The sequence below is a fragment of the Hevea brasiliensis genome, chromosome 8 (assembly GCF_030052815.1).
Source record: "Hevea brasiliensis isolate MT/VB/25A 57/8 chromosome 8, ASM3005281v1, whole genome shotgun sequence".
Classification (NCBI taxonomy): domain Eukaryota; kingdom Viridiplantae; phylum Streptophyta; class Magnoliopsida; order Malpighiales; family Euphorbiaceae; genus Hevea; species Hevea brasiliensis.
The window spans coordinates 36,052,105-36,074,570 of record NC_079500.1 but is presented as its reverse complement, the minus strand read 5'-3'; the positions used below and the strand labels follow the sequence as shown (position 1 = coordinate 36,074,570).

The 22,466-nt window shown below is 35.9% G+C and overlaps 1 protein-coding gene across 2 annotated transcripts; it reads right to left on the bottom strand.

Moving 5' to 3' along the window:
- Positions 1-10,634: 10,634 nt before the first annotated feature.
- LOC110672464 (protein ABA AND ROS SENSITIVE 1) lies at positions 10,635-21,679 on the bottom strand. Of its 2 annotated transcripts, none has more exons than XM_021835256.2 (5): positions 21,078-21,679; positions 11,754-12,030; positions 11,251-11,326; positions 11,121-11,167; positions 10,635-11,011 (listed from the first exon to the last, which is right to left on the bottom strand). In XM_021835256.2, exons 1-5 carry the CDS (start codon positions 21,079-21,081, stop codon positions 10,831-10,833), a joined length of 585 nt encoding a protein of 194 aa, XP_021690948.2. In that variant the 5' UTR covers positions 21,082-21,679; the 3' UTR covers positions 10,635-10,830. The 2 variants fall into 2 exon arrangements, with proteins under 2 accessions (XP_021690948.2, XP_021690949.2); XM_021835257.2 differs by lacking the exon at positions 21,078-21,679 and adding an exon at positions 20,760-20,914.
- Between the last annotated feature and the right edge of the window lie 787 nt (positions 21,680-22,466).

Genomic DNA, 22,466 nt, shown 5'->3' with positions numbered 1-22,466 from the left:
ATCCTAGAACTAAAGGTTCTGGCATTCAAAGATGCCGGGGCTCGGAATAAGGCTTCTTTTAGCTCATTGGTACCTTGTGACTAGTCAGGGGATACCAAACTGAATTTTCCGACCTTCCTATGTGGTCGCCTTACCAGTACCTTTTGATACCCGATCTATCCCATTTATTTATCTTAAGGTTCTGTTTTACTCTACCTTGTGACGTCTTACTCAATTGTCTTTTGTGTTATTCTAGTGATTCGACCTTACTATTTTCTGACTTATTATTCAGACCTTTCATTATTTTAAAGAGACCCTTAAGATACAGTTGCCTACATTTTATCCAGCCACTTATACGCTACTCGAGACTAGAGGACTTACATTCAGGAATAACAAAGATTAACAAAAAGAATGGACTGGTCAACAAGGAAGTAAACTCGAGAATGACCTTCTTCGTGTTCTTTAGCGCAATATGAACTTGGAGAAAATTATATATATATATATATATATATATAAAGAACAAAGGAAATATGTAAAATAAGAACGAGCACTTAATAAAAAAGCAATATGAGCACTCACCTGTAGGGAGTCGGATCTATTGAACTAACTACGGGATCACAGAACGTAATGGGGCCGCGGGCTGGTAACCTGAAGACTAAGGTTTGCCTTGAAATGAAGAATACCTTGCTAAAATGCAGTCCGATCAAAATTATAACCGAGTATGAATGAAGTTGAGCTTGGACAACGGGAGTGGAAATAAAGATAACAAAGACAGAAAGTGAGAGTGTCACAGGATAATGAACGAACTGAAAATGAAGAGTTTCAGTATTCAGAAATCCCTTTGCAAGAAAATACTTCAGAAAACTGGTTTCAAAAGTTTTTCTTATGAAAGCTCAAAAATAGCAGAGTAACGAGCTGAATTAAGTTTCAGAGTCCTTCCGCTATATTCACTATTCGTCCCCCCTGAACAGTTTTCATGCAGGTATTTATAGGAACTGGGTGCTCCCTATGAAGGGTCAGGATTTGTTTTGAGGGAGATGGAGGGTTAAGATTTTGAAGGACATGATCTAAGGCTCGGGAATTAAAGAGAATCAGAACGGACGGCTGAGATCCCTTCCGGAATATTTGTCCTTTCTCTCTTTTAATCTGACGGCCCAAAATTTTCTTGTCAAGAGCGATCCAAAGGCTAGGAGTGAAAGGCGCTGGTCTTGTCGTCTTCTTCTTTGATCCAAGGGCTCCGGGCTCGTCCTTACAAATGAGATTAACGGTGGAGATTGGGATGTACAGCACTGTCATGACATACTCTGGCATTTGTCAGTAATGCGGGTGATTCTGAGGCGTGTGGTGGGGATCTCGTTTGCAATGCTTTAACTACCTCGGCTCTGATTATGACGACAATTAGCGGAAGTTGTCTTATTCTCTTTACTATCCGACCTCCTCTCCTTTCCGGTCTTCCTAACACGCTCCTTTTCCGATCTTCCTAACACGCTCCTTTTCCGATCTTTCATGCCGGCCTCCCTTCTACCGATCTTTATCATTCCGGTCTTCCCTTTTATCGGGTTCGGTCCAGTCAAAGCATTTATTTCCCTCAATTCTCGAGGCGCCCGCCTCGTTTTCTGCTTAGCAATAAATGCTCAGACCTCCTCTATATATACCTTCAACGGGGAAACCTTCTGCATTTGATTTTCTCCCCTTCTCTCCTCATTTTCCTGTTCCAGCTGCTCTGGCAACACTCACGGACATGATGACCGCTTTTGATCTTTTTCCGATTGCCCTCTTTGTTCCTTGCTTAAAAGTTTACGATCCCGGTGATTGAGGAATCATGATGACCCTATCTGATGACAGTGAGAGAACCAGACTAATTAACCGATCTGGATCGAGGACTTCGATTGTGTCGATCTCGAGTCGTTTGACCGATATGATCGGAGAACCGATTTCGGGCGAGAAGACTGCTAATATTCCCCTTAACACCGATGATTGCTCCTTGGCGTTCATCTGGCTTCTCACCACACTGGGTGTTCCGATAGTGGCTCGGTTTCGAGCGGTAACTTTGATGACGACCTCTCTCATTCTCATGAGAGTCATAGTCCCCCCATCTAAGCTGTACATCTATCCAATGTCAACAGTCGGTCTCCTGGTCAAACACATCTTTTGACTCAGCCACAAGACTAGGCTTTGACATAGGCCTTTTAGGTAGGATGTTCCACCGATCTCTAAAGATCACCCTTATGATGTAATCAGACCTTTAATGTAATCCGATCTCTAGAGATCGCCCACATGATATAATCAGACCTTTAATGTAATCCGATCTCCTGGGAATAAAATTTTATTTTGTCAATTATCATTTTTATTATCATTTTATTGGTTATTCTCTGATCTCAGAAGTAGTTACCCGATCCGACTCTTAATTTGAATGACCTTATCCGATCCATAATTCAAAACACCTTAATCTGCCGCTCTATAGTTAACCGATCTCTTTATGGAATCTTCGGAATATTCGTGAGACGTGTCAGAAAAGACTGGCGGATCTTGTTGACCGATGCGCTGCTTGGGACACCGTGAGCATTAAATGCTCGGACGGGTATAAATAGGGGAAGGGTTAGCCAGTTGCTCCCTTATGTCATTTTCAATCTCTCACAAACAACTTCAAAATTCTCTCATTTTCTCAAGCTCTTCCGACACCGATCAGACTCCGGTAAGGGTTTTGATCTTTCTTTTAGTTTAAATTCCCTATTTCCTTTGAAAATGAGCGGCGCCGAGGGTCAGAGAGCGGCAAGCCCCCCTTCCGTTCAAATCTCGTGGTCATCTGATGAAGTGGAGGTGGTCGGCCCAAGCGTGCGACCTGAACCTTCTAGGGTCCCTGTTCCAGCTCGAGGGCAAGCAGCACCATCAAGGCATGTACCTTCTTCAGGGAGGGAGAATCTTCCCATGGACGAGTTGCCATCGGTCCTTCAAGAAACCGATCTGCAGTTGTTCAGCCAAGAGTATAACATTCAGCCTGATTCCTACGAGTTGATTAGGTGTCACGGCGATCTTTGTTCCGATCACTTCTTCGAGGAGAACGATATGATCATGATCTACGAAGAACAATTAAAAGCCGGTCTATGGTTCCCTTTGGACGACTTCTTCAAGGAAGTTTTAAAATATCACCAAGTGTGCATCGCTCAAGTTCACCCGAACTCGTGGCGGATCTTAGTAGCCTTCCGAGGCCTATGCCGAGCTAAGGGGCTCCGACTTACAGCTAAGGTGTTTGCTGAAATGCACAGGCTAACTCATCGAAAGGACGACGAGTATTGGTTCTTCCAGGCGAAACCCCATTGTGGGCTTTTTACCGATTGCCCTCCTCCCTGAAGAATTGGAAGAACCGCTTCTTTATCCTGAGGAGTAAAAATCCAAACGGCTTTAAGGGCTTCCTTCGCAGCTAGCTGCACCAGGGCCCTGTACTTCCGAAGCGCATCACCTTAAATAGAGAAGAAGGCCTGATAGTGATGGAGCTAAAAGATCAGGCGGGCAGAGAGAAGTTCTCTTGTTTGGACGCAGCTACTGCCGAACGGAATTGATCACTGGCGAAGATCGCGGGCTTCAGCTCTCTGACCTCGGCCTCGGTATTTTCTATATCTTAGATCTTTGGACCTTAGCGATCTCACTGACCTCTTCTTTGTGCAGGTATGGCAAGCGGTGAAGCCTCAAAGGAGAGCCGGAAGCGAAAGAGAGAGATCTCCTGGAAGGTACGGGAGATGAAGCGAGCTAAAGCCCTGCAGACACCCAGCCATGAGCCCGGGGAAATACAAGGAGGCTCATCTCAACCTTCGGGGCAGCCGATCCCCGAGGTAGAAGTGATCCGATCTCCTCCTCGCCAAGAAGAGCCACCTCCACCTCCTCCAGTCGCTTCGAGTACGGAAGGGGGTCCTTCCCAACCTACCTCAAGGACCCTTTCCTGCGGTGCTCAATTGCTGATCCATTCCCTAGAGAAAAACCAAACTGTTCGGGAGAATCCGGGTTTGGCCAAAGTTTTGGGGGCTTCTATTTGCCTTCGGGAGGATCGGGACAGGTTGTCCCCGGACAATCTTGATGACATCCTAACCCGATCCATGAGCCTGAACGTGGAGTGCTTGGTGAATCAGCACATTGTCCGGGAGAAGGCTCACCGCTTGGGTAAGGAGGTCGAGAATATGGGTCATGAAGTAGCTTCCCTCCGATCCCAACTCTCATCCGCTCATAACTACATATCTGAAATTGAGGGGCGGATGAAGTTCTACGAAGATAAGCTAGCCAAGCAAGTTCATGTTCTGGCCGAGCGAACTCATGTCCTTGAAGAAGTTCAGGCGCTCCGAGCCGATGAAGTTGCTCACCTCACTGAGGAGCTCAAAGCAAAAGAAGAAGAGATAGTGACAAGGGAGGCTGGCGCTTATGTGAATGCTCACAGGGATCTCCTGGCCGAGCTCAAGAAGCGGTACCCCGAGGAGGACTTCTCTTGGATGGTAGATCTGGCTCCCCAGGACGAGGGTGAGGATAGCGAGGAGGAGGCTGAGGGTGAGAGAGGAAATGAGCAAAATGTAGATCAGGCTGGGGGCGATCCTCCAGCCGAATGACTTGTACAAACTTTAATATGAAATGAAATTCGCTTTTTGTTCAGTGAATGGATGTGATCGAAAAATCTCTAAATTACTTAAGCACTTGATTGTCTGAGCATATTAAAACAACTAAAGGTGATTATTAATCTAAGTGTAAGAGGTCGGAAAACACAATAAGCATGAGATCGGCAGGGAACCAACACTAAACGGGACTTGATTAAAATTGGAAATTTGGCTTGAGCACTTAAGATCGAGATCGCCATTAAACCGGATTGGAACCTTAACTTGATTATTCCTAAACTTTTAAAATGAAGATCTAGTGCTGGTTCAGTTTCATCTGACAAGAGAGATCGGGAATGTAATTGACTATTCAAGAGATTTGACAATTGGTTTGAGAGATCGGCAAGGCTTTAAAAGACATGGGGACTTAGTATTGATTTGATTCCTTTTGAGGAGAGATCAGAAATGTGATTGTTCGGTAAAGAGAGATCGGAAATGTGATTGTTCGGTAAAGAGAGATCGGAATCGGGAATGTAATTGACTATTCAGGAGATTTGACAATTGGTTTGAGAGATCGGCAAGGCTTTAAATGACATGGGGACTTAGTATTGATTTGATTCCTTTTGAGGAGAGATCGGAAATGTGATTGTTCGGTAAAGAGAGATCGGAAATGTAATTGGCTAGCAAAGGGAGACTTAGTGCTGGGGATCAGTTTCGAAATTTATTGATTTTGGGGATAGGCCAAAATATGGTGTCGACACCTAGTTTCATTTTCTCTCTTTTATTTTTTCTTAATTTTTCTTGCATTTTCTTATTATTTATTTTATCATTTTATGCTTTCTCACTATCACTGAAGTGTAGTCCCAGACATCCTGACTTGTCCGAGCAGACATTAGGTCACCGAAGCAGCAGAATTTACAGTCTACATAAAGTGAGGGCGTTACAAATAATCGGCTAAATAAAGAAAATAATAGTATTAATAATGAAAATTGATAAAATGAGATTTAACTAAGCATTCAAAAGTGAAATTCCAAGCAACAATTGATAAAAGATGATTCTAGAGTTAAGAGATCATATTTAAGTCATTTTTAGATTTTCACTAGTTAGCCCAATCTATGAAATTATGGATTTAAAGGAGATCAATTTTAAAATCCTTTGAAATCTCTTTCGAGTAAAATAAAGTGTGCCTTGATTAATTAAATCCTACTTTCACAGAGTTTAAAACTAACCCAAGCCCATTAAAATCTTTAATCAACCTATAAAACTCTCTTAATCCTTAGTTTATTTCTAGAACTAAGCTAATTAAGTCTAATTTCTTGATTATCTATCACTTGGTTTTCTCCTTTCGATTTTTCAATTAAGGATTAAAAATATAACTTAATGGGACCCTACATTAAACATGTCAATAAGCCCACAAGAAATAGATTAAACCTCATCAATTTCATTAAATTGGGATTAACCCAGTTTAAATCCACAAAATAACTCAAATATTACATCCCTAACTCCAAAACCAAAGAAAACTACTCACAATTCATGTTCACTACAAGAGATTTTGTGTGGAAGAAGAAATAAAACATGAAAAGTAAACTTAAAACTAAAACCCCCATGTTTTGTGTGAAGAATCTGGTGAAGAGGAGTTAAAATCCCAGCTGGTGTGTGATAATAGTGTGTCTACTCTTCTTTCTCTCTCTTCCTTTAATAATTTTCTTCTTATTATTCTCCTTCTAGCAGAAAGTGATGTAAGGATACTTAAATACCCCTGACAAAAACCCTAGAATTGTCTAAAAATGGTGTGAGGTGAGGTCACTACAAGTGTGGGATGATTTGCCACTTCAGCCAATTAATGAGAAAATGTATGGCTGGAACTATGCCTATGCAACATCTTGTGCAGAGTCAAGTTTGGAAAGGATGAGTGAAAATGGGTTTGCATGGCCATGCAGGTCCCTGTGCACATTTCGACAAGCTCTAAAGGTTCCCCGTGATACTGCACAGGCAGGTGCACAAGCTATGCAGGTTTCAGTGAGTCTTTATAATTTTCTAGTCTACTACACAAGCAGTTGCATAAGCTGTGCATAGGGTTGTGCATCTTTCGATGGATCTCAATTCGTCTTCTGTGATAGTGCATAAGTAAATGCATAGATTGTGCAACATCCTGTACAACTCTCTATAGGTTTTAGCTATTTTCCGAGCTCACGCATAAGCAGGTGCACAAGCTATGTACTATCCTGTGTAACTTTCGGTAGGTCTATAATTTCTCTATTTTTTTATATGCGGATTGCATAGGCTGTGCAGCTCTTTATGCAACTTTTGGCAACCTTCAAATTTAGCAATTTTAAGACTTCATTTTTAACATCTTTGTACTTAGAATTCATCCTTCAAATGTGCAATTGACTCCTAAACCCTCAAAAACACCTTTTAACCTTCAATTCAAGAACAAGTGCAAAAATTAAACTAAAATTAACAAATATGAAAAAATAATTAAATGACCAATAAAATTAACTAAAACTAATCAATAAAAAAGTAAAATGACTATAAAATCTAGCCTAAATAAGTATATGATGTGCATATATCACATGACTAATAAATTTTCAAAAGAAATTTAGGTACCTAAGTCAATGAACATGAAAAGATCTCGATAAATTATTTGTTGTTAGAACAAAGATAAAAATAAAATGAAACAAACCTCAACTATATTTTGCATATAATGTATCACTTAATATTGTGAAAAATAATGAGGATCTTGAACCTAAATTTGTAGAAGAATGTAAACATAGAAATGATTTGCTAAAATGGAATAACATAATCAAGGCAAAATTAAATTCACTTGAAAAATGTAAAGTTTTTGGACTTAGTTTAAACACTAGAAGATGTCGAGAAAGTAGGATACAAAATGGGTATTTGTGCGAAAAATGGGAAAAAAATGAAATCATCATATTAAAAAGCATGATTTGTTGCATAAGGTTTTTCGCAAATATCTTACATTGATCATGAGGATATATATTCTACTATAGCATATGCAATTACATTTCAACATTTGATTAGTTTGAAAATTCATGAAAAATTTGAAATGCATCTAATTGATGTATTGATTGCCTATTTATATGGCTTACTTGATAAAGATATTTATATGAGAATATCTAAAGGATTCATGTTGCCTAAACCCACCCCTCCATAATTTAAGTTGCTTGAAGCACACAATTTAAATTCTCCAAAAAAAGATTTAGTCAATCGTATAGAGTTTTATATAGATTAAATTAATAAGAATGCATGTGATATAAATGCCTTAATGAATATTTATTGAAAGAAGGTTATAAATATGTGTCCATGTGTTTTTATAAAAAAATTTGCATTTGAATTTGCCATTGTTGTAGTTTATGTTGGCGATTTAAATATTGTTAGAACTCTTGAAGAGCTTTCAAGGACTGTAGATTATTTGAAAAAAGAATTTGAGATAAATAATAAAAAAAACCTTAGGAAAATAAAGTTCTATCTTGGCCTGTAAGTTGAGGATTTTACAAATAGTCTTTTTCCATCTATCAACTTATATACCAGGTATTAAAATGATTCTATATGGATAAAGCACACCCATTAAGTACACCACTCATTATGAGATCACTTAATGAGAAAAGGAGCTTTTTTCGATCTTGAGAAAAATATAAAGAAATTGTTAATTCTAAAGTACCATATCTTAATGCAATAGATGCAATAATGTATCTTACTTGTTATATTCGACTTGATATTGCATTTTCTATAAATTATTAGCAAGTTATCGTTATTCTCCAACATGAAAACAATGGAATGAAGTTAAGTATATATTTTGATATCTCTAAGGTACAATGGATATGGGTTTATATTATACTACCATATCAAAATTAGATTTAATTAGTCATGCAGATACAAGTTATTTATTTAATCCATATAATGATAGATCTCAAACAGACTATTTATGTACATATAGAAGTATAACTATTTTATGGCATTCAACAAAGTAAAATATAGCTTCTACTTCTAACCCTATAGAAATTTTAACAATTCATTAAGTAAGTCGAGAATATATATGCTAATATTAGTAATTCAACTTGTTCGAAGTACTTGTTGTCTACCTGCCAGGAAAGAGAATCTCCAATAATACTATACAAAGATAACACTACAAGTATGAATTAGTTGTTGAGTGGTATATTAAAAAATACAAGATAAAACATGCTTCACCAAAATTCTTTTTCACTCATAATCCCCAAAAGAATGGTGAAATTGGTGTTGAACAAATTCTCTCAAGTAACAATCTTGTTGATTTGCTCACCAAAGCATTTCCTGCAGTAAGTTTGAAAACTTGGTACACAAAATTGGAAAGGGAAGACTCAAAAATTTGAAGTGCTATCTTCATGAGAAAGAGTAATGCATTTCCCACTGAATTTTCTTGGTAAAAGTTTTTAATGAAGTACGATGAATAATGTATTATTTTTTCTTCGCTAATTTTTTTTTTCTTTTAAGGGATTTTTTTCTAATAAGGTTTAACAAGGCATATACTTAATATATAGACATCTAAGAGGAAGTATTATGAATAATATAATAATGAATGTCCTTAACCCCAATAATTTATTAACAAATTGAATTTTATAACTCCCAAAATATTACATTCACATAATTAGATATATACTATTTTCTGCATGCAAGTAAATTGCAATTGATAGCATTCTCTCATTTTTAAACTATTATCTTTTTGTCTTCTATCAATTTTCTCTTTATATATTTAATGAAACTAACTATTTGGTCCTTATATTTTGAAAAATCTATTTAATCCCTATATTTTATTTTCGTTAAACTATTTAGTCCCACTATCAAATTTTTTTATTAGTCAAATAGTGATTAAACTACTATTTAGTCTCTCTATTCAATAAAACTAATTAACTAATTCTTATATTTTGGAAAAATATATTAATTAGTCTCTGTTATTTGATTCGTTGACTATTTAGTCTTATAATTATTTTTTATACCTAAACTACCTTAATTTTCTCCCTTTTATTTTTCTCTTATCCTCCTTTATTTTTCTCTCTATGTTTCTTCTTCTCTACATCCACACCCTTCTCTTTTTTCATCTATTGATAAAACTGGTACAAGTTGTCTATACAAATATGTTGATTAGTTTCTTTAAACTTATAAGTAATCAAACAAAATTATTTCTAAGTAGAAAAAACACAAAATTATGCCCAAGGAATTGGAAATTAAAAAATATATATATAAATTTAGACTTACTCTTACATAGTAAAATTTCTATTTTTATTGAAGATAATATTTTTCAAAATAATATATTTTTTAAAATACATAAAACAACTTATTAATTTCACTAAAATAGAAGGATTAAATAGTAGTGTTTTTCAAAATTCATAGATCAACTAATTAATTTTCTTAAAGTAGGAGAACTAAAATAGTAGCTTGAATGATATAAATAATGAAAAATTTAACAGAGGGACTAAATAATTTAACGAAAATAAAGTATGACTTATTTTTTAAATACAGTAATCAAATAGTTAATTTTATAAAAATACAGAGACTAAATAATAATTTTCTTACTCTTATTATATTTCTCATAGTTCTACATTCATAATTAAAATTAAATAATTATTTTATAAAATATTTATTTACAATAAAAAACTAATTACAATTAAAAAAAAATAACACTTTGAAATTTTAACTTAAAATAAGTTATTAAATATATTTTGTAATAACTTTTTTATTATGAAAAGTATAAATTTTTTTAAATTAAAAAACTATTTTCAATGCATTTTTTTTATATTTTCCTTTCTTATAAAAACTAAAATTTTTGTTAAATAATGAAAAATAAAAAACAATTATTTTTCAGGCTCATAAAAAACACAAACGCTGCCACCACCAAATCTAAAGAGCACAAGATGGCAAACTCAATTGTAATAAACGGTGGTAGGACTTGACAGCTAATTGATGGAGGAAAAGGAAGCTGCTTTGTTTATTTTCTTTGTACCTATCCGCAATTTCGTTTTCGGAAGATACTAGTAATCACATATCAAACGATATAAAGATGGTAAGCCTACTCCGGTATCCACATAATAAAATTTTCTCGCAGTTATTGAGCTCTCCATTCATTTTGTTGAAAACATAACAATAGAGGAAATTTTGCAAATGTTGTCAGTGCTATCCATTGTATTCTGACTGCAATTTTGTTTTCAGAAGCTACTGGTATTCACATATCGAACAGTATAAAAGATGGAGCCTAATCTGGCACCTACAGAAGAAAATTTTCTCACAGGTGTTGAGCTCTCCAGTCAACTGCAAAATTATCATCATTATCATCATCGCTTGACGACTCTTCTTGACTATACTCTTTTCCAGCAGCACTAGAATCTCTGCTACGCTTGGCAGACCTAGCAGCCATCAACTCCTTTCGCTTCTTCCTCAGCGATTCAACTTTTTCCCTATACGTCCTGGTACAATAAATAAAGGGGAGAAAATATTAGCCAAGAAAAATAACAAAGAAATTGTTGACATGACTAGGCAAGAACTTCACTGCTGTTGGCAAAGAACCGAACTTACTTTTGCTCCAATGATTCGGCCTCTTCTAACATTTCAGCTGCATCAATCTGTAGTTCAATGCAACATATTAATAACAAAAAGTTGAACTACAGGTAAATGTTTCAAGGAAAATTTAAGAAATTCTGCTGACCTCCTCTTCTTCTAAACGGTCATCCACTTCTTGCAAGTCTTCTTGGATCAACTTCTCAAATTCCTTGTACTCATCTCTAACCATGATTTAACACAAGTTCAAAGTTACCATCTGTCTTCCATATAATGTTGAAGAAATAGACAATGTAAATAAAAAATAACATACAACAAATCAATAAAAAAAAAAAAAAAACCCTAATTCGTTGGATCTAAACGTATCATGAAGGTATCTAGAATAAGAATTATATATAGCAGCAGCACTAACTTCCACAAAAGTTATTTTCAACATCTTTTCTGTAATTTACAGCAAATATTATATTTTCTTCTCCCTCTTATCACCAAATGGATCAGCCAACTGTATAGTTAATAACCAGTTAACAGAACAATTGCATTCCGGTGAAAAAAGAATGCATCAATAATAATAATAATAATAATAATAATAATAATAATAATAATAATATCTAATCATTGAGATGCATACATAAGATATATGTCAAAACTTACTTAACATCTGGCTTAACAGGCTTAATGCCACGAGCAAGCAAATCTGCTTCCTTATCATCAAAGAAGCCTTCAGGAAGAGCTCCCTTCACTTGCTTTGTTTCTGAACCAGTAATTTCTCTTGGCGTACGCTTTTGCTCCCTCGCATGTGCACTGGCTTTTTTTTGCAATTCATTACCAGTAGGTAATCCATCCATCGCATTTTTTAAAGACTCCACCTTACCTTGAGCAGAAACACCTGACTTTTTACGTGAATCTGGATTCAATGACTTGGCAGCATCTGTTCTCGAAAGGATATTTAATTAAATGTCAAAAGAAAAAAATCTATAAAGACAAGGAAGTGCTAATAACAAAAACTTTTAAGGATAATATTTTGAATGTATGAGGAAAAATGTGGATCAGAACCACAGGCCACCCGATCATATATGGATAATACACCATATATGTTCGATTTTTGGATATGGCTATTTTAACCACAAAATCTTTTCCTTCATTTAAGAAACTGCTGGATCCCACCACCAACACCCACCCCTAATCACAAATTACTTACAAGACATAGAGACACTTAGCACTCATAATCCCTTGTTAGGAATTAGGTATATTGAAAATTCTGCCAATTTTCCCCTATTTTCAAGCAGCTGTTTCTGCTATTGCTGTCTGCAACTGTCTTACAGGAGTATAAAAAAGGGTGAACATTTTGCATAACTAGAATAGGACTCCTAAATAAGACTTTCATGAACTCTAATAATGCACAAGGAAAGACCTCACCTAAGTGAAGCAAACCAATGAGCAGACTTATGCTATTACTTATTCCTACACATGTGAGAATGATTGGACTATCTGCAACTTGATCAAGGAAAATCATGTGAACTTAGAAGCCAGCTAATGAACTTAAAATAGGCCTATGAATAAGACTACGCATGGACTGGAAGAGAACAAGACAAGATAAAACTAGGACATTGGGCTGAGCACAGGTAACAGAGATCTTGAACCGAAATCCCAAACCCAAAAAATCTCTATTACTATAGCATGGGCACCAAACTAGACCAAACCAAACCTAACTCGGTTTACTATTATGGTATGTTTCTAGACATTTATAAATATCCTGACCAAGAATAGTATTGAACTGAAATGTACCGAGAAGAAGAATAAACACCATTCCGCATTTTAAACCCTGGATGAGCATTACTGTCTAAGATAGCTGCTGTACTAATTGAGTTGCTTTGCAATCTTTATCATAACTCTGAATCAGATTATCCATCCATGTAGGGGTAATAAAAGAGTGTATGGTACCACAAAATGACTCCTGCCTCCGCTTGCTGGTCTCCTAGATAGGGCATCCACTGCCTTATTTTCAACCCCTCTTCTATATAAAATTTGATAATCAAAGCCCAACAAAGAAGATCAGTGAGAAGTTTGCTAATTATGCCATAGTTTTTCACAAACATCCTGCAGTACCCCATCAACCCCAAAAAAACTCCTCAATTCTGTACCAGAAATTGGAGTTGGCCATTGCAGCATAACCTGATTTTTTTTAGGATCAATAGCACCACCCTCAGCAATTATAATGTGCCACCAATACTCCATTTCTATTTGCCCAAAGGAACATTTGGACTGTTTAGCATGAAGCTGCTGTTCTTTCAAGATCTTAAAAACCTCTTCCAAATTCTGCAAATGAAATTCCCAATCCTTGTTGTAAATCAGAATGTCATCAAAAAACACTAACACAAATTTCCTTAGATGAGGTTGGAAGATCTGGTTCATTAAGGCTTGGAATGTGGCTGGTGCATTTGCCAACCCAAATGGCATGACATTAAATTCAAAGTGACCATGGTGAGTCCTAAATACTGTCTTAGAGACATCTTGAGGCTCCATTTTGATCTGATGATAACCAGCCCTCAGATCAATCTTTGAAAAATACTTAACCCTATTTAATTCATCCAGCAAGTAATCTATCATGGGGATAGGAAATTTGTCCTTGACAGTTTTCTCATTCAACCTTCTGTAGTGTATACAGAGCCTCCATGTACCATTCCTTTTTTTTTTTTTACCAAAAGTACTAGTGATGCAAAAAGGCTCATACTTTGTTGGATTACTGAGGAAGCTAACATCTTTGAAACCAGCTTCTTAATTTCAGTCTTTTGATAATAGGGATACCCATATGGCCTAATATTAATTGGTTGAGTATTAGACTACAAAGGGAGAGCATGGTTGTGACTTCTGAATGGTGGCAGCTACTAAGGCTCTTTAAAATCCTCATGATATTTATTTAACATAGACTGCAGCCACAAATCTGCTACTGCAACTTCACCGAATGTCCCCTTTTGAGGGGCTGAAGATGATCCAACTTGAAACTCCACTATATATAGTAAAGGAGATTGAAAATCCACACCATTCCTTCCAAATAAGTCATTAGAATGACATAACACAGCATCCTTCCCTTCCCTATGCAATTTCAGTCCTTGTAAAACCACTTCTTTCCTCTTTCATAAAGGAAATCCTAGAGGCTTAAAAATCAAAAAGCACTGGATTAAAATTGCTAAGCCAATCTACTCCCCAATGCTAATATTCTAATGTCAAATTGAAACTTACAGGACTGAATTTTCTACATGAACTGCTGACACTGATTGACCGCACTTCAATTTCCTCCCATCAGGTACTGCTATTGTTGTAGCAACCATATCCACCAATTCCAACTTAAGTTCCTCAGCCACTTTCTTGTCAATGAAACTACTATTGCTACCACTATCAATTAAAATCACCATTTCTCTATTTTTATAGATCCTTAGAATTCTGATAGTTTATGGCCCTTCACTCCCTTCAACTACATGGACAGAAAGCATAGTTCACCTTGATCACCCACATCTTCCATTTCCTCTACCACTTCATGCCAAACCTCCTCTCCATTCCCATCTTCCTGCTCTCCAACTTGCAAGGCTGCTAATGTCTTAGTTTTACATTGATGGCCAGGAAGTACTTGTCTCCACAATCATAATAGGGCTTGGATTGGAATACGGAATTTGTGTTGTTCTGAACAGTAGGTTTGATAAGGTTAGTATTGTAATTTTGGTTAACAGAAGAAGTACTTCCAATAGAAGTTGGTTTACTAGTAATAGGAGCAGAATTTATTTACTGGTCAGATCTGGATTTTGCGGTTTAAGGGGGTAAGGAAACATTTGAGTAGGTTTGGAATAAGAATTATAAGGAGTCAAATTGGAAGACATAGATCTGGGGTTGGAATTGAAGGTTCTATTCTTTTTGGTATCCCATAACTGTTCTTGCAGCCTAGCAATCTCTACTACATCAGCTGAAGTGGCTGGCTTCATCATTCTCACCATTAATCTAATTTCATCCTTAAGCCCTCCAATAATGACAGAAAGAAAATAAGTCTCCCCTAAATCTGGCATAACCCTTTCCATCCTTATCCTCAAAGAAATCTTGATATTCTTCTAAGGAATTTTCTTGCCTAAGCTTCATAAATTCTTCCACAATATCTTCGAGCCCTTGTTCCCAAAATCAACCACAAATTCCTTTCTCAAAGTCCTCCCAAGATTGGTTTCCTCCTCTATTCTCGTTATGAAAACAGGCATTGCCTATCAACCAAAAACAAACTAGAAATTCCAATTCTCTGATCCATAGGTACTTTATAAACCTCAAAATATTTCACACATTTCCGTACCCAAACCCCCCGCCCCCCCCCCCCCCCCCCACCAAAAAAAAAAAAAAGGAAAGAAAAGTAACTAATTCAATTTTAGGCAAGAAAGGATTCATTCCTTCATTGTTATAGCAATTTCCAAACTTCCTTGATCCTTCAACTGCTGATTAAACGGAGGAGTAAGTAACAGTCCCTGCTCTCCACTTCTTTAATTCCAGATCCAGCACCATCTCCTCCAGCAACATCTCATATTCCCTTATCCTTACTCAATTTGCTCATAAAGGCTCTAATATCCCCTCACAATGCATCATCATCCCTAGCTGACTGATTAATTTGCTCCTGCATTTTCTCCATCTAATCCGAGAAACTTCTTATCTTCTTCTCCGATTCTGCCAACTTAACCATCTCAAGACCAACTACAACAGATCTAGTCATTGTTGCAATCCACAAAAATGAATTACCCACTCAATTTGCCCTCTCTGCTACCAAATGTTAGGATTGAAACCCTAACAGAGAAGAAGAATTTAGGAAGGAAGAAGAAGTAGGGAAAGAGAAAATAGAATCAAAAAACAGAGAGAATTGTTATTTCTTGGGAAAACAGCAAAATGCCTTTACAATGAGCTACAGCTGAGTTTATAACTACTTGGCAGCTACTTGACAACCATTTCCCCGCCAACTACAACTAATACACTCAACTATTTAACAACCATTTCTCCTGCCAATTACAACTAATACAACTAATCCTTATTCTGCCTCGGCCTTCTCCTCTGGTATGTAACACCCCCTTAACAAATTAAAGTCTCATCATTAGTAAAACCAACAGCCCTAAATTCATATTAATTCAAATCAACAATTGAAAATGCATTTATTCTACTAACCACATATCCACTGAAAATTCGGCAAAGTCTCCACTGCAACAAGACACAATCTGTATAAAATTGACATCCTTGCTTGCACAAATATTTCATACAATTTTCTTCCCCATATTAATATCAACCGGAGCATCTAATTCAGGTTCCACAAAGTTGGTCCTAGGTTTCAGCTTAAAAGTAATTTACTAGGAGAAAGATCACAAGTTGATTTATGGTTTTATGAGTAGATTAATTCAATTGTTGACTTAAAAAAAATATCTAATTAATCAACATGTAGTACCGCATAAATAATTATTAAGTTTACTTTTTTATTTGCAAATTTAATTAATAGGGATTTGAATGGCCTAATTTAAGATAGACCATAGATTATTGCCTTGAAAATCTAATTAACTAAGGGGTGGCCCCTTAACCACTTAGAATCTCATCATTAACAATAATCAAAGACCAATTAAAATCCATATTAATTTGATTTATAAAAATAAAAAAACAAGTCTATTTGTAATAAAAAAAAAATTAATCTATCTCAAATTAGGGACCTAATTTAAGATAGACATCAATTACTATCTAGCAAGTCTAATTGGTTAATGGGTGGCCCCCTTAACGATTTAGATTCTCATCATTAACAATAATTGATGATTAATTAAATCCAAATTAATTTGATCTAAAAAAAAAAAAAAAGAGTTTATTGGTAATCAAAATAAAATTCAATAATTTGATTGACAAATTAAGTTAATAGGGATCTCAATTTAATCTATCTTGAATTAGTGACGTAATTTAAGACTAATGAGTGACCCCTCTAACCACTTTTAGAATCTCATCATTAACAACAATTGATGATTAATTAAAATCCATACTAATTTATTTATATAAAAAAATAGAAAAAGGGATAAAACAAACTAATGAAATGCAAAGCATTTATTTTTATGCACTGTTTAAAAAAAACTTCATGTTATGAATCTACAAAATTTAGAATACTCAACTCAACTCAACTCAACTCAACTAAGCCTTTATCCCAAAAATTTGGGGTCGGCTATATGGATTCGCTTTTTCCACTCTGAACGATTTTGGGTTAAATCTTCAGAAATGTGTAATGCTTCTAAGTCATGCTGTACTACTCTCCTCCAAGTCAATTTAGGTCTACCCCTTTTTTTCTTTCTATCCTCTAGCCTAATGTGCTCTACTTGTCTAACTGGAGCCTCCGTATGTCTACGCTTCACATGACCAAACCACTTCAATCTCCCTTCTCTCAACTTATCTTCAATTGGCACCACTCCTACCTTTTCTCTAATACTTTCATTACGGACTTTATCTAGTCTAGTATGACCACTCATCCACCTTAACATTCTCATCTCTGCAACTCTTATCTTAGATGCATACGACTCTTTCAGTGCCCAACACTCACTACCATATAGCATAGCCGTATGGTCATGCGGTAAAATTTCCTTTTAATTTATTAGGAATCTTACGATCACATAAAACTCCGTGGCACGTCTCACTTCAACCATCGGCTCTAATCATATGACTAACATCCTCCTCACATCCCCATCTACTTGAAGGATGAGCCTAGATATTTAAAGTGATTACTTTGGGACAGTGCCACTCCATTCAAACTAACTCCTTCCCTATCACCGCTTTGGCCTTCACCGAACTTGCAATGCATGTATTCTGCTTTTCGTTCTACTTAACTTAAAACCCTTTGACTCTAGAGTACTTCTCCAAAGTTCTAGCTTCCTATTGACTCCTTCTCGTGTCTCATCTATCAGAACAATATCATCCGCAAACATCATGCACCAAGGAATACTCTCTTGTATATGTTTCGTCAGTTCATCTAAAACTAATGTAAAAAGGTAAGGGCTTATGGCTGATCCTTGGTGTAATCCAATTGAGATCGGAAAATCTCTTGTGTCCCCTCCCACTGTGCGCACAATAGTAGTTGCTCCTTCATACATATCTTTCAATACTTGTATGTACCTAATAGATACCCTCTTTTGTTCTAACGCATTCCATAAGACCTCTCTTGGAACACTATCATAAGCCTTCTCCAAATCAATAAAAACCATGTGTAGATCTTTCTTCCCATCTCTATATTTCTCCATCAAGCTTCTAATGAGAAAGATCGCTTCCATAGTTGAACGACTGGGCATGAATCCAAATTGATTGAGAGAGATAGAAGTATCATGACGTAGTCGATGCTCTATAACTCTCTCCCACAACTTCATAGTATGGCTCATGAATTTAATTTCCCTATAGTTTGAGCAACTCTGTATGTCTCCCTTATTTTTAAAAATAGGTACTAAAAAACTCTACCTCCATTCATAACGCATTTTCTTTGAGTTTAGAATCTTATTAAATAATTTAGTTAACCATGCCACTCCCATATCTCCCAAATACTTCCACACTTCAATTGGTATTTCATCGGGTCCACAGGCTTTACCTACTTTCATTCTCTTAAGTGCTTCCTTTACTTCTAAAGATCTAATCCTTCTAGTATAATTTACATTCTTTTCTATTGTTCTATAATATATATTCACGCTATTTCCATTTTGACTATTATTAAAGAGATCATTAAAATAATTTCTCCATCTTTCTTTAATGTCCTCATCTTTCACCAACACTTTTCCTTCTTTATCCTTAATGCACCTAACTTGATTGAGATCTTGACAGTTCCTTTCTCTACTCCTTGCTAATCTATAAATATCTTTCTCCCCTTCTTTAGTTCCAAGTTTCTCATATAACTTTTCAAAGGCCTGTGCTCTTGCTTGGCTAACTGCCTTTTTTGCCTCTTTCTTTGCTATCTTGTACTGTTCATATGCCTCATTATTATCACATTTAGGTAATTTCTTATACCATTCCCTTTTTCTCTTCACCGCCTTTTGTACTTCCTCATTCCACCACCATCTCTCTTTTGAGGGTAATCCATGTCCTTTAGACTCCCCAAGTACTTTTCTAGCTACTTCTCTAATCTTTGATGCCATCTGTATCCACATATCATTGGCCTCCATATCTAGCTTCCATACTTCAGACTCAAGAAGCTCATTTTTGAACTTCACTTGCTTTACTCCTTTGAACTCCCACCACTTTGTTCGAGCTACACTATTTCTTCTGACCTTACTTGAATTGTTCCTAAACTTGACATCCAAGACCACCAACCTATGTTGACTTGTTAAAGCCTCTCCTGGAATGACCTTGCAATCCTTGCATAGAGCTCTATTTGTCTTCATGGTTAAGAGGAAGTCGATTTGGCTTCTATGTTGCCCACTTTTGAAAGTCACTAAATGTGACTCTCTTTTTATAAAGTAGGTATTTCCTAGTATTAGGTCGTATGCCATAGCAAAATCCAGGATACTTTTTCCCTCCTCATTTCGACTGCCAAAACCAAAACCTCCATGAACATTCTCATAACCTTGCCTATCACTTCCTACATGTCCATTCAAATCTCCACCAATGAAAACATTCTCTTCATTCGGTATGCTTTGCATTAAATCATCCATATCTTCCCAAAACCTTTGTTTACTCTCACTGTCTAGTCCTATTTGTGGGGCATAAGCACTAACTATATTTATTGTTTCTCCGTCTAGTACTAGCCTTACTAGTATAATTCTATCTCCTACTCTTTTCACAGCTACTACTGCGTCTTTCAATGTCCTGTCTATGATTTTACCCACTCCGTTCTTGTTTCTCTCCTTTCCGGTAAACCACAATTTATACCCTGAATTACCCACTTCCTTACTTTTCTCTCCTACCCATTTAGTCTCCTGAATGCAAGCAATATTCACCCTTCTCCTTTCCAAGGTATCCACAAGCTCCATTAATTTTCCTGTAAGTGATCCAACATTCCAAGTACCAACCCTGATCCTCCTCCTATCCTGCTCCTTCCTAATTGGTCTCCTTCTATGATATCTTCTATTATTTTCTATGTCTATCTTGTGTTCTGTTCCACTATTTGTTCACAAAATTTAGAATATATAAAATAAAACTAGGAGCCCTGCATTAGAAAACCCATCACATGCAAAGGGTTAAATGCAATCACATTTATTCACTGCACATACAAATCTTCGTTAATCTGCCATTGAACCTTAGATGAAAGATTGACTAACAAGATTCTAAGAAAACTTTTCATATTTAAAACAACCATAAGAATTAGATTTTGGGCTATGCATACAAAAATTGTTCAAACCCTTGGTGAAAGAAAGAATAACAGGGTAGAACACATATTCCATCGATAAATGTTACAACCTGGGTCATTTGCTAATCCCAACAATTTTAGACAGCTAAAAAGAAGAAATACAAGCTTTAACCTCAAATAAGCCATTCTAATAGAAAAACTAAAACATTCCAGACCGAATCTAACATCTGGATGAAATGCCCATGACAAATCTCTGGTGTATTCATGAAAGAACACTAACAAAACAGGCTGTGAAGCCATTATATCATAAATATAAACAAGAACAAATTTAATTCAATTGACAGATAAATACTCACAAAAGGATGCAGATTCACAAGCCTATTATCAGCTAACAAAACAGAAACAGATTTTTCCAAGGAGTAAAAGGAAGACCAATTTCAATCGGTAATGCTAGTGCACAAAAGAAGGAATTCTGTTTCCAATGAAACAACTGAATATAACACAAAATGTGATGAATCAATATTCTTTATATAAATGGAATCTACAGAGCCAGGACCCCAGAGTAAAAAGAAAAAAAAAATTGAAAGCAACAGACTAACAAGCAACCTCAAGAGTTTTGTTGTCAAAAAGGAAAAAAAAAAAAAAAAACAATGATAGAGCAGAATATGTCTCACCCATAGCAACCCGAGAATAATTTCAACGTGAACAATCGGTACAATGTCAGGAATAGGGGAAGAAGCACTGGGTTTGGGCTTTTGGCTGTCGTTGTTCAGGTACGTCTAGGAGACTTGGGTCCTTGCTGGTCCGTTTCAGATGGATACGGCAAAACTAAGGGATTTGATGGGTCTGTGCAGATATTCTTGATGGGTCGATTGATTTTGTGGAGTGGAATGGAATTGAAGATGAGAATAAAGGGAAACTGATTTTGATGCGTAAATGGCTTTGTGACCAGAGTAAAAGATGTGAGGGAAGAAGGAATAATGGTTTGTGTATATGGGTAAAAACAAAGGTGAGAGTGAAATGGGTTTCAGCTTTGGTGGCGTGAAGGAGATGAGGTGCTGGTGGTATTCGGCTTGACAATCTGGGCTTAATGGAATGCAAGCGGAGGAAGCTGCTGTGTGATGGTGATGATGAGTTGGAACAATGTGAATGTAACAAGGTGGGTTTTGGGCTTTGTTAAAGAAGGAAGAAGAGAAGGGAAGAAGGCAGTCTCTATGAAAAGCCAGAAGAGATATCTTTTTTTGGCTTTTTTTTTTTAATATTTCTATCAATTTCTTTTGTTTTTTCCTTTCTAAATTGTTCTCTTAAAATTTCTCCCCCCTCTTGAACAATAAAAATTAAGTATTCATATATGGTTAAAACCTTAAAATAAAGAGTTTAGATTTTAGATGAGAAAATTAGGTTTGTACAGCTTTGGATTCGATTCAATTTTAGAAAAAAAAATATAATATTAAGGGTATAAACTTAGCAATTTAAAAAAAAAATTAACTCATGGTATTTTATACAATGTACAAATGATTTATATTATTTCAAAACACATATTTTAATTATAACTAAGTTGTTAAAAGACCTATTTGCTATTAAAAAATAAAAACCTTAAATAATAAGAAAAAATAAAGATTTTTACCTAAATAGACACAAAATCAAATTTAACACTAAATCTGGGAAGGAAAAATCACCAAGAGTCGATCCTCTTGTCTGTCCACACGAACAAGATAATCAAAGCACTAATCTTGAACCAAAACTTATTTGTGCTTTCTTTCTTGTCTTGGCCAAAGCTTGCACAAAGGTGGAGTTTAGAGTTTTCTTGGTTTTAACCTTATGGAAGTATAAAGAAATATTTCATCTACCTTTAATTCAAGAGTGAAAACGTCAAATGTCTCTTGCGTTAATCACAAGGAAGAAAATAGGAGAGTTTGGTTTGAGAGAAAATGGAAGATAGAAAAATTAATTCTCTTCAAAATTAAAATCCAATCTCTAACAATTAGAGATTTTAATTTCCTAAAGTCAATTAGTGGTTGATCACTAATCATTACTAACTTTACAAGTGTCTATATCTAATT